This window comes from Leptonychotes weddellii, chromosome 5, assembly GCF_054177405.1.
Source record: "Leptonychotes weddellii isolate Sample4059 chromosome 5, ASM5417740v2, whole genome shotgun sequence".
Lineage (NCBI taxonomy): Eukaryota > Metazoa > Chordata > Mammalia > Carnivora > Phocidae > Leptonychotes > Leptonychotes weddellii.
The window spans coordinates 90,944,987-90,958,426 of NC_138373.1; the positions used below are offsets into that span (position 1 = coordinate 90,944,987).

A 13,440-nucleotide genomic window follows, 5' to 3' on the forward strand; every position below is an offset into this window, starting at 1 on the left:
TCTGTCAAATAAATAAATAAAATCTTTAAAAAAAAAAAAAGATTTTATTTATTTATCTGACAGAGAACGACAGCAAGCACAAGCAGGGGGAGCAGGCAGGCAGAGGGAAAGGGAGAAGGAGACTCCCCACCAAGCAGAGAGCCCGACATGGGGCTCAATCCCAGGACCCGGGGATCATGACCTGAGCCGAAGGCAGACATTGCACCAGCTGAGCCACCCAGGCGCCCCTGAGTTTATCTTCCTAAATTATTTTCCTCCTAAAGGGGAAGAAGGATTGGGCAGGAAGGGCAAGCCTAAGGGGCAGGGTAATTGTAAAGCCACTACAGTGAGTCATTAAAAAGTCTTTGTGATTGTGACCCACCATCCCTTCCTCTGATTTTTATGTCCAGAATGACTCATCCTAGCTGTAATAAATATTACAACAAACCCTTTTCTCTAATGATTCTAAGAATTCAGAGTAAGGAATATCCTCCCTGTAAAATATACACATATTCTCTCTCTTTTTAAAAATATTTTATTTTTAAGCAATCTCTACACCCAACATGGGACTCAAACTCATAACCCTGAGATCAAGAGTCACATGCCTCACCAACCGAGCCAGCCAGACGCCCCTCTTTCTTTCTTCTGTCCTTTTCTTTTCTCTCTTTCTCCTTCCCTTCCTCTCTCTTAATCCTTGGATCTAAAGATTTAGGCCCTCATGCCTCAGTACTGATATGTGATCAAAGATTCTTGATAAACCAGATGCAAAGCATTGTATCACATTACACAGACACACTGACGAGGTGGCTTAAAAACAAGTCAGAATGAGGAATTAAAAGAAAATTACGTTGCCATTTTTGTAGGTCTTAGCCAACCTCACCTCATTTCTAAGAATTTTTTTCAGAATTTATGACACACTGATTTTATCTTTAAAGGGCTTATTCCAGTATACATGGTCATGAATAGAGAAAGCTGTTGTCAGGCAAGCCTCCTCATAGACTCTGGTTCTTACTGATGGTGCTGGCAGTGGGGGGACACTTGACAACCCAATCTGGCACCTATGAAGCATGAGCCTATGAAGCAGCACTGGATCTTCCTCTACCCTGCTGACATTTCCCAAATGACAACACAGCTGACTCAAAGCAACACAGAGAAAACGCTCAGGCATTTGCCACTTAAGAGTTCAACAGTATTTATAAGGTACCCTGTGAGTGTAGTGCCAAGGAGGAGCTCACGTAATTGAGGAATACCAAGCTGATTCAAAGTGTATTCACTGAAAATGAATCTACACTAGGTTTGATAAGCACTTACGTTGTATAATCTCATCCTCAGTATTCTTTCTATTCTAAAACAGTAAAATCGGGGTACCTGGGCGGCTCAGCTGGTTGAGCGTCTGAATCTTGATTTCGGCTCAGGTCATGATCTCAGAGTTCTAAGATCAAACCCTGCGTCGGCTCCACGCTGGGTGTGGAGCCTGTTTAGGATTATCTCTCTCTGTCTGTCCCTCCCCTTCCCCCCAATCCTCAAAAAAAAAAAAGATAAAAATAAAAAAAAACATTAAAGCCTACTGAAATAAGTTTTATGTTGGCCTTAACCAAGTTATCTGGAGACATGGTAGGTAAGAATGACAAAGTGAAAAATAACTATAATTTGAAAAAACAACCTATGTTTAAGGAAAAAGAGAAGGACTGGGATACATAATGTGCAGTCTATTTTAGGTAGCAATCAGCATTCCCATCATAAAATTATTTACACTAGTTTTATTTATTTATTTTTTTTTGGAAAGAGGCATGGGAGTTAGGAGATGAGGCCTCCAGACTCTTCTCCTCAAGCCCATCTTATTCACTGGCACCAGGGAAGTAACTGTTTAAAATACTGGCTCCTTAATATAATTCCTTTGTTCCAGAACCTTCAAAAACTCATAGGATACAGTCTGAACTGTACAGGCTCACATTTAAGACTTACTACTCCTCAGCCTCAACATATCTTCCTAGTCAAAAAAATTCCATTCCAGACAGCTGACTCATAAGACTTTACATTCCATTACCTGAAGTACTTTCTTCTTGTTTCCCTATTTGATTCTATTCGTGTCTGAGACCTCAGCTTCTTCTAGATACCTTTCCATGACTACAACAGGCTTCCATGACCTCTTCAATGTATGAAATCCTATAGTCTAATTTGAATTTGCCATGTACAGCTTATTACTTTTCTCATTCTCTCTTGGTATACATTTTTCTCAGCTTGTAAAAACTCCCTGGGGAAAGGAACCCACTATTCCTTAGCAGCCCTGCAGACTTCTTTGTACCCTATAGGGCCTAGCACATAATAGGAGCTCAAAAACTCTGTTGTTTTGTAAATATCTATCTAACTTTATGCTTTAACAATTTTTATGTGTTGTGTTATTAAACTGTAATCCAAATCTATTTTTTTTTTAAAGATTTTATTTATTTAATTGACAGAGAGACACAGCGTGAGAGGGAACACAAGCAGGGAGAGTGGGAGAGGGAGAAGCAGGCTTCCCACTGGGCAGGGAGCCCGATGTGGGGCTTGATCCCAGGACCCTGAGATCATGACCTGAACCGAAGGCAGACGCGTAATGACTGAGCCACCCAGGTGCCCCTGTAATCCAAATCTATTAAAAAATTAGCTGTGCAGTTATACCATTTGAATCTGCTTTTAACTGGAATAATTTATTGATAACTACAATGGAATTCAACATATTATACAAGTATTACTTCCAAAAGAGATCCTGTTAATTCACAGAAAAGCATATATGGCATGACTTAAATAACTTATTTACTTGATTTATTTCTAACACTGCTACAAAACTGTATAATTTAGAAAAAAATTTTTCAAAGATTTTATTTATTTATTTGACAGAGAGACACATAGCGAGAGAGGGAACACAAGCAGGGGGAGTGGGAGAGGGAGAAGCAGGTTCCCCGCTGAGCAGGGAAACCGATGCGGGGCTCGATCCCAGGACCCTGGGATCATGACCTGAGCCGAAGGCAGACGCTTAACGACTGAGCCACCCTGGCGCCCCTAGAGAAGTTTTTTTTTTTTTAAAGATTTTATTTATTTGACAGAGAGAGACAGCGAGAGAGGGAACACAAGCAGGGGGAGTGGGAGAGGGAGAAGCAGGCTTCCCGCGGAGCAGGGAGCCCAATGCGGGGCTCGATCCCAGGACCCTGGAATCATGACCTGAGCCGAAGGCAGACGCTTAACGTCTGAGCCACCCAGGCGCCCTTAGAAAAGTTTTTTTTAAAAAGATTTTATTTATTTGACAGAGATAGAGAGAGCGGGCGCACACACAAGCAGGGGGAGTGGCAGAGGGTGAGGGATAAGCAGGCACCCCTTGAGCAAGGAGCCCAAACTGGGGCTCGATCCCAGAACCCTGAGATCATGACCTGAGCCAAAGGCAAAAGATTAACTGACTGGGCTACCCAGGCGCCCTTAGAAAAGTTTCTATGTACTTTGTCTCATTTGATTATCACAAAAACGAGTGAGAAGGAGATCATTATTTCGCTTTAAGGATGAGAAAACAGAGTAACTGAGACTAAGTGATCCATTCAAGGTCACAGAGATAATAAATATTGTTCTAGAGAGGTCATCCATTTTCTACCAATTACATTTTCCTCACACTCACATTCTTGGAGAAGCTCCCCTTCCCCAGACCCAGAATACACAACTCTACTTACCACCATGACCTATGGCCCCATGATCCTAATCCTTCACTTAGAATGGACTGAGTAAGAGGAACGTGCTGAGCTCACTAGATTTTCTCTCAGAAACTAGGAATTAGTATACTGGAAGAAAACCAAGTTAGTTTTTGTTGAATGCTAAAAATAAGAAACAATGTTAAAGCCAGGGCTTGGGTAAGCATATGCACAATAAAACAGAAAGGGGAAGGGAGGGGAAGAAGAGCAGATGTGAAGGGAGAAACAGCGATGATTTGCTTCCAGTGAGACAGTGAGAGTAATCTGTGACAAGACTGTTAGCAGCCACAGTTTCTGTTCTTGGATTCTGGAAGACACCCTCATATATCTCCAATAAATCCATCCCTTTTTACTGAAGTGGGCCTGAATGGGCTTCTGTTCCCTAAAACCAAATGATTTCTAAGAGTGGCAGTACCTCTAAATTTGAATCCACATTTCCTGAATCCAAAATCAGTGCTTACTTCACAATATGTATCATTAACAAAACCCAGTATTGTTCGTTCGTTCATTCACTCACTTAAACCTGGTATTATTTATTAGAGAAATTAAGGATTAGCTGATTTTAGTTTAAGTTCATATTCTGTACAGACATAAAAATTCCTCAAAATATTCCTTCCCAGGGTAACAAAATCAATCATAACTACTTAATTTTAGTGTAGAATAAAGCCAGATACTCATAAGCATGTATGTATACATTATTAGTAAAAAGATAAGAAGGAACTAGCTAATTTACCCTCAGGTAATTTATTCTCATCTTTATAAATACAATTTTTCTAGGATCTACTTAGACATCCTGTTCATTTGTTTACATAGTCAGAATACCCAGACTTGGATTATAGTATTCACAGTCTCCTTGGTCATGTAATATTCTCCTGAACTCCTCAACATCAGTTACAATATCATTAAGAAAAAAAGTCTATCTGAACAGTTAGATGACATGTACATGGCTACTCTGGAAAGAAATTGGTAATATTGGTAACACCATGATAATCTCTTTTAAATGCAGAATCTGTACAATTATTTACTGTCCCCAGCCTTTCTCTATGGAACAAAAAATCATTCTACAATGGACAGTCTGGTGATACCTGGCATCTATGAAGGTTTTGGGGAGTTGTCTAAGATACTAAGACAAAGGGGAAAGCCTTTAGATACATCTGTCCTGGACTCAAAGCTAAGCAATCTGGTGCCAAGACTCTTTACAACTATGAGGACTCAAAGTGCCAATGTCTTTTTGCCTCAAGAGATAAACCTGGAAAGACAGGAGGTACCAACAGAGACATATGCCCGAGAGAGAACAGGAACTCAGAGAGGTATACTAATCCTGGAAAACTAGTTTTTTCTTTAATTGTCTAGACTGAAAGAAATCAAGGTTTATTTTTTTTTTAAAAAGATTTTATTTATTTGAGAGAGAGACAGACAGAAATAGCGACAGAGATAGTGACAGGGATAGCGAGAGAGAAGAGAGAGAAGCAGGCTCGCCACTGAGCAGGGAGCCTGACGTAGGGCTTGATCCCAGAACCCCGGGATCATGACTTGAGCTGAAGGAAGGGCCTTAACCGACTGAACCACTCAGGCGTCCCTACAGATCAAGGTTTAGAATATTACTTGGGTGTTTTTCTTTAAGGAGAAACATCTATATCAGCTATCCAGGTAATGATTAGGGACTAAAATGAAGCACTTGTCAAGAACCTGAAAACAGGGAAATAATCCTGTCCACTAAGAGTAAAACTCTAAAGTAAATATATCTTGAATAAGAACAACAATGTATAAAATGCCATCTTAAAGGGCCAGAATGGAAGCAGAGAAAAGGGAGAGACAACCACCGGCAGTGTTTTCTTCAGAGCTTCCTGAGATGCTATCAGTCCCAGGAGCATGAGGATCACTAGTGTAGAGCTGGATGATTAGGCTTCCACATCTCTGCTTCTGAAGACAGCAAGCAGTCTTCTGATTTTTATCTAGCTTCCAGGCGGAGAATATCCATATTGGTGAATGAGTATCAAGTCATCTGGTTAGGGAAATAATGTTTTGGTTTCACTGGCTTCCTGTGACTCTCTCCTTACGTGGTCTAGATGTGACCAGAGTTGACAGATGACCGAACTCCAGCCCATTATTTTTACATCTCTCTTAGGTATCTGAAGTAAATGTCTTGGTTAGTAGGATTCAGTATCTTAGAATCTAAATACATTTTGGTTTACTAATTATTTGGTTTCTGAGCTCATAAAGCTGAAGAGACTCTAGCATATGGACTATGAAGACCTCGAAAGAGTGCGGCGATGTATGCCAAAAGAAACTGGGAAGTCATACCCATCAGAATGGGCTATTGTTAAAAAAAAAAACCCCAGAAAATAACAAGTGTGGGTGAGGAGGTGGAGAAATTGGAATCCTTGTGCATTGCTGGTAGGAATATAAAATGGTACAGCCGCTGTGGAAAAGAGTATGGTCGTTCTTCAAAATATTAAACATGGAATTACCATATGATCAAGTAAATCCACTTCTGGGTATTTGCCTAAAAGAACCAAAAGCAGGGACTTGAACAGATACGTGTATACCCACATTCACAGTATTCACAATAGCCAAAAGGTGGAAACAACCCAAATGTCTACTGATAGATAAATGAATAAACAAAATGTATATATGTAAGATGGGATCCTTACCTAAAAGAGGAAGGAAATTCTGACATGCTACAACACGGATAAACATTATAAACATCTGATAATGAAGATTTCAAAAAGTGTAAGACTAAGTGAAAAAACCAGATGCGAAAAGCATGGTTCCCCTTAAATGAGGATAGGCAAATTTACAGAGGCAGAAAATTAAATAGTGGGTGCCAGGGGCTGGGGGAGAAGGGAGAATGGGGAATTACTTATTTATTGTTCATTGGGCAAGGAGTTTCAGTTTGGGATGACAAAAGTTCTGGAGATGGACAGTGGTGATGGTTCCACAACACTGTGAATACACTTAATGGTAGGTTTTATGTTTTATGTGTACACATAAAACATATATAAAATTATTATATATGTATTTGTCACCCATTCTCTCATCCACCTCCCCTCTGGTAACCATCTGTTTGTTCTCTACAGTTGAGTCTAGTTTTTTTGGCTTGTCTCTTTTTTCCTCTTTGTTCATTTGTTTTGTTTCTTAAATTCAACATGTAAGTGAAATCCTATGGTATTTATCTTCTATTTCGCTTAGGATTATACTCTAGCTCCATCCTTGTTTTTGCAAATGGCAAGGTTTAATTCTTTTTTATCATTACCACAATTTTTTTAAAAAAGGGGCATGTGGGTGGCTCAGTCAGTTAAGCATTTGACTCTTGATTTTGGCTCAGATCATGATCTCGGGGTTCAGCCGGGAGTCTGCTTACCTTTGTCTCCCTCTGTTGCTCCCCCCTCCCCGCTCACAAGTGTGCTTGCTCTCTCTCAAATAAATAAATAAATCTTAAAAAAACCAAAAAACAAAAACATAGAAAGAAAGCAGAATCTATGTGGTGGGTATAAGAATGTGTTCATTGTAAAATCTTTTGACTTCCTTGTACAGTTAAAATTTTTTATGATAAAATGTTAGGGGAAAAACCCTGAAGTCTTTTTTTGGCAATGCCGTTCTACCTTATGAAACACTTTTTGAAAGCAATCAACCACATTTTTTCTTTTTAAAGTAAACTCTATGCCCAATGTGGGGCTTGAACTCGGGACCCGAGATCAAAAGTCGAATGCTCTACTGACTGAGCCAGCCAGGCACCCTGCCAACCAGTCAAGTTTTATTAAAAGCATCTATCATTTGGTCAAAACATCATTTTAGGATACTTGGGGGTCTTTTTTCAGATTTTTTATAAGACAAAGACTGAAAATTGAAAGCCAAAGTAACCCTTATGTGTTAAGTCACAGGACATCGATTTTTCAGTTGAGTATCCTAAACAAATAGAGATTTAGTCAAGGTTATACTAAATTATATTTAAACTGATGTGCACCCTACACTACTGCTGACTTGTCTGTGTCTACTCATGGTTGGTATTTTCCTGGCAATGTGGCAAAGGCTGAGAGCCTGCATCTAGTTAGAAAGAGACCTGACCTATGGTCAGGAAACCTTAGTTCTAGTTCCATTTCTGCTATTAATTGGCCATATGGCCAAGATGCTGGGGTAGCTTAGTCAGTTAAAGTGTCTGCCTTCGGCTCAGGTCATGATCCCAGCGTCCTGGGATCAAGTCCCGCACTGGGCTCCCTGCTCGGCGGGGAGTCTGCTTCTCCCTCTCCCTTTGCTCCTCCCCCTGCTTGTGAACACACTCTCTCTCTCTCTCTCAAATAAATAAATCAAATCTTTTTTAAAAAAAATCCAAATCCCTTGCCCTGGCTGGCAGAGCTGACTTGATTTGACAGCATTATCTTCTGCCATTGTCCCTCATACCACTTCTTTGGTTCCTCAGCATGCCTTCCTTGCTTGTTGCCCTGGAGCCTTTTTCTACCTATTCCCCTCACCTGATAGCTTTCCTCTGATACCTCCAAAAGAACTTCCACAGGCTAGCCTCCTTCTTGTCATTTGCATCTTAGTTCAAATATTGCTTCCTCCAAGAAGCCAGCCCAGATCATCTGTTATAAAGCAGCTACCCAGTCACACTTGTTCACACCCCTATTTTAATCCTCTCCATAGCAGTTATTTGTTCTTCTAACATTACTTTTAAACTTCGTGAGAGAGGCAATCTATCCGACATTGAAAACTATTGAATTGCTAGTAAGTGTTAATGGAGTCCAACACATAATTGGTGCTCAATTAATTGTTAAATGAAGGATTTGCCTATTTTATTTTATTTTTATTATTTTTTTAAACTTAGTATGACACACAATGCCCTTTATTTTTTTAAGATTTTATTTATTTATCTGACAGAGAGAGACACAGGGAGAGAGGGAACACAAGCAGGGGGAGTGTGAGGGAGAGAAGCAGGCCTCCCGCGGAGCAGGAAGCCCGACGTGGGGCTCGATCCCAGGACTCTGGGATCATGACCTGAGCCGAAGGCAGACGCCTAACGACTGAGCCACCCAGGCGCCCCAAGGATTTGCCTATTTTAAACTCTGTGAGTGTGCATGAGGGTGTGTGTGTGTGTGTGTGTGTGTGTGTTATGTGTGCTTATCTAACATTTTTGCTTATATCTTTATATCTTTACCTGATTCAACTGGCCAAACTATTCAATTATTCTGGTTACAGTTTCGGAGCTTTAAAAAGGTGGTGACTGCTAAGATACTTTTTACTAATCAACTTAATTTTAGAATATAGAATAGAAACTTAAGAAGTCATATTGCTTAGCTTCTTTTTACAGATGTGGAAGCTGAGGCCCAGGCAGGTTAAGTCTAGGACCATATTACCAATTTTACTTTTAATATTTTATTTATTTGACAGAAAGAGAGTACAAGCAGGGGGAGCGGCAGGCAGAGGGAGAGGGAGAAGCAGGCTCCCCACTGTGCAGGGAGCCCGATGTGGGGCTCAATCCCAGGACCCTGGGATCATGACCTGAGCTGAAGGCAGACGCTTAACTGATTGAGCCACCCAGGCATCCCTCAAAGTTGTTTTCTAAAAAGACTTCTGGGACACCTGGGTGGCTCAGTCAGTTAAGCATCTGCCTTTGGCTCAGGTCACAATCCCAGGGTCCTGGGATCGAGTCCTGTGTCGTGCTCCCTGCTCAGTGGGGAGACTGCTTCTCCCTCTCCCCTCTGCTCATGCTCTTTCTTGCTCTCTCTCTCAAATAAGTAAATCAAATCTTAAAAAAATAATAAAAAGAATTGTCTGTGAGGTATATGTATATACACACACACGTAAATAAAGTTGGAAGCAGAAATAAATGTATATGTATATATATGCATGAGTAAGTATAGACACATTTGTTTCTAGGCCTATTTTGGGTTCTTTAGATTTACTACCTCACTGAATCTTTTTATTTTATTTTACCTTTTTTAAGATTTATTTATTTTAGAGAGAGAGCATGTGTATCTGTGTGTGTGCACGCGTGCGTGCAGGTCAGGGGAGGAGCAGAGGGGGACGACGGAGAGGAGAGGGACAAGCAGACTCCGCACTGGGCCCTGACACGGGGCTCAATCTCATGACCCTGAGATCTTGACCTGAGCTGCAACCAAGAGTCAGACACTTAACCAACTGAGCCACGCAAACACCCCTCACTGAATCTTTACACCAACATTTTGAGAGAAAGACTGTTACTATCCCATTTCAGAGGTGAGAAAACTGGGAGCGTAAGTAACCGTCTGGGGCTATAGAGCTAGTGCATGGCAGAGCTGAAACAGCAACCTCTGTAGGCTGGTTCCAGAGCCTGAGGTCTTAACCAGGAAGCTATGCTGTCTCTTACAAAGCAAAGGGAGTATATCTAAGCAGGATACCCCTCTCCCCGAAGAACAACATGAAGGAGATAAAAGTAAATAAGCAGAAAACTGGCAGGAGTAGGATAGCCTTATGTGTTGTGACCATCTCCTAATTAGGTTTTAGAAGTTAGGTTCTACTATGAAATCACTGTAGAACACATGTGGTTTTATTTTTCCATTAAGAGAGCTGGAGATCATTTTTCCCTCAGAGTTACAACTATTCTCATGCTGGCCATCAAAAGGAATCATAACTGGAGTGGTGGGGGGTGGGAGGGATGGGGTGGCTGGGTGATAGACATTGGGGAGGGTATGTGCTGTGGTGAGTTCTGTGAATTGTGTAAGACTGATGAATCACAGACCTGTACCTCTGAAACAAATAATACATTATATGTAAAAAAAAAAAAAAAAAAGAAGATAGTAGGAAGGGAAAAATGAAGGGGGGGAAATTGGAGGGGGAGATGAACCATGAGAGACTATGGACTGAGAAACAAAGGTTCTAGAGGGGAGGGGGGTGGGGAGATGGGTTAGCCTGGTGATGGGTATTAAAGAGGGCACGTACTGAATGGAGCACTGGGTGTTATGCAAACAATGAATCATGGAACACTACATCAAAAACTAATGATGTAACATAACATAAAAAAAGGAATCGTAAGATTCTTTGAGAGCAACTATATTTGGTCTAGCAAGGAATAAGAGCATTGGAGATATAAATATATAAATTGATTCAGATAACAAAAACTAACATTTACTGAAACTTACTATGAGCCAAGTACTTCTTGAAACTTTTTATAGTAATGGACTAACTCATTTAATTCTCATAACAATCCTATGAGCTAGAGAACGGTTTTTATCTCTGTTTCAGAGATGGGTTAATTGAGGCACAGAGAAGTTACAAAAATTGCCTAAAGTCACACAGTTCAAGCAGTAAAGCCAGGATGTGTAACCACTACAGTAAGCCACCACTCTTAAGAGCTATGCTTTTCGGGGCGCCTGGGTGGCTCAGTCATTAAGCATCTGCCTTTGGCTTGGGTCATGATCCAGGGTCCTGGGATCAAGCCCCACATCGGGCTCCCTGCTCAGCGGGAAGCCTGCTTCTCCCTCTCCCACTCCCCCTGCTTGTGTTCCCTCTCTCTCTGTGTCTCTGTCAAATAAATAAATAAGATCTTTTTTTTTTTTTTTAAGATTTTATTTATTTATTTGAGAGAGAGAGAGAGCACATGAGAGGGGGGAAGGGTCAGAGGGAGAAGCAGACCCCCTGCTGAGCAGGGAGCCCGATGCGGGACTCGATCCCGGGACTCCAGGATCCTGACCTGAGCCGAAGGCAGTCGCTTAACCAACTGAGCCACCCAGGCGCCCTAAATAAATAAGATCTTAAAAAAAAAAAAAAAAAAAAGAGCTATGCTTTTCAGTTGCAAGTATCTGACAAATCAAATAAACATCAATAATTAATATTAAGAAAGCAATAAACCATAAAAGGGAAGTTAAGTGTTCTAATGTTGTAACATCGACTATAAGACTGCATATTTTAAGAGCTAAGTGTTGTGCCTAAAATGTTTAAAAGAAAAAAGCCTCTGTCTTCCTCATTCAATAAATCTATTTTAGATATCTCGATTCTTTCTCACGATTTCTAAGACCAGTAATTGCAACTGGTAATTCTCAGATTTGCATTTACTTCAAATTAAACCTACGTGACAGCAGTTTTTCTGCCAAGTAACTTGTCATTATTTGCAGATTTTTTTTGGTCTGTGTCTGTGGGCAGCAGGTATTTAAGGAGATTTTAAAAACTGAACAAAGAACTTAAAAATAATTTAGCTACTTTAAAACTCTTCTCAGTTGTATTTTCCCTTTGAATTTAATACTAGGAAAAAAATAATAGTTTAAAAGTAAAATAAGTTAAGATTATAAAAAATGTTTTCCTCAGAATACATAAGCATAATACATAAAAAATACATATAGCCATAATTATTTGAGCAATATAAGTGAAAGCCATAAATATTTGACAGTTATCATCAAATGCTAGCATATATACCTCATGTCTTGGATAAGAGAGACCCTGAGTGTTGGCAACATAACTCCTGAGTCAGATTTTCTTCTTTCTGGTCCAAGGGCAACTATGTAAAAAAATATCAGCAAAGTATTAGAAAAATAACAGCAAGGACAAAAAAAAAAATCTACATGGTTCACATTCTATAAATAAATACTTTCAAATTACTTTGGTAAGAACTAAAGAAAACAGAAAAGCTCATTTTTTCCCCCTGAATGATGCTACTTCATTAATACAGTAAAACAGCTATTTTCTTTCTAATTAATCTGGGTCTGCATTTGGGAATTTAAAATGAATCATAAAAGCCCACTTAGCAAATAATGCAATGTGTGCAAATTTTGGCCATGAGGACCAGTCTTTTTCTAAACTCATTCAAATAGCTCTGGATAACTACAAGAAAGGAATGTCTATAAATTAAGCTACTAAGTATGTGAATTATCTCTGGGTTCATAAATTACAATCACATAATTTCTTTATACTGTGGAAGAGTGTTTAAAATGGAAAATCTAAGAGTCTGGGCTCTCTAGTCTGGTAAGTTTCTACTTCAAAGTTCAGAATCCAAAGTACAGTATATCATGCAAAGTGAGTAATCTAAATGGACATTTAGAAGTATAATATCTGTGAGTCATTCTCTTTGGAGATTGAATGGTTAACATTTATAGAAGAAGGAAAGATTGTTCCCTTATATAGCAAGAGCTAAGCAATCAATTGTTGGCTAATGTATTGCAGTTGGGAGTGCTCGATTTCACTTTAAATGGGATGCTGTGGAGTTCTGTGCCCTTTCTTTATCTCCATTTTTCTATCTGTAAATGAAAACTAAATTGTAACATCACACTTTGCAAATACATTGATAACATGAGAATTTAAGATGTGGGTTTTACTGTATATTAAACCTACATTTTCTCATTTTTAGATCCATTCTACTTTGGAGAGGCTAGGGTACAGTGCAGAAACACACAGATACATGTGAAGCTGGCCTGGAACATTCTGTTGTCTTAGGGTCTGCATGTTTCGGCACCTGGTGGCAGCGGCTGGGCTGATACTTGGCAGGTATGAATGAGTGCTGCCAGGACAAAGAGACTGTGGCCAGGCCAACCGAAAGGCAGTTCTTTTGAGGGCCTTCCACACCAGGTGGGTGATAAATAGGCCATCTGTCATGGCTGTTTCAGATGGAGTTTTCAATGGGTCACTAAAAACACTGCTTTATCTTGATACCCAAGAGGTAACAGACACCAAGGAAACTGTTCCAGTGACTTGCAGGGAATGTGCTGTTAGTCTTCCTGAGACTCTCACCATTTAAGTATGTAGTTAATGAAAGCACACCTCTCTTTTTGGGGAGAAA

The 13,440-nt window shown here is 40.0% G+C and overlaps 1 protein-coding gene across 1 annotated transcript in view; it reads right to left on the reverse strand.

Moving 5' to 3' along the window:
- The window catches only part of DENND5B (DENN domain containing 5B), a 179,309-nt gene that overhangs the window by 24,361 nt on the left and 141,508 nt on the right, over window positions 1–13,440 (reverse strand). Inside the window, 1 exon segment of the mRNA XM_081818948.1 lies at window positions 12,056–12,165. Within this exon segment, the coding sequence (XP_081675074.1) occupies window positions 12,056–12,165 (110 nt within the window).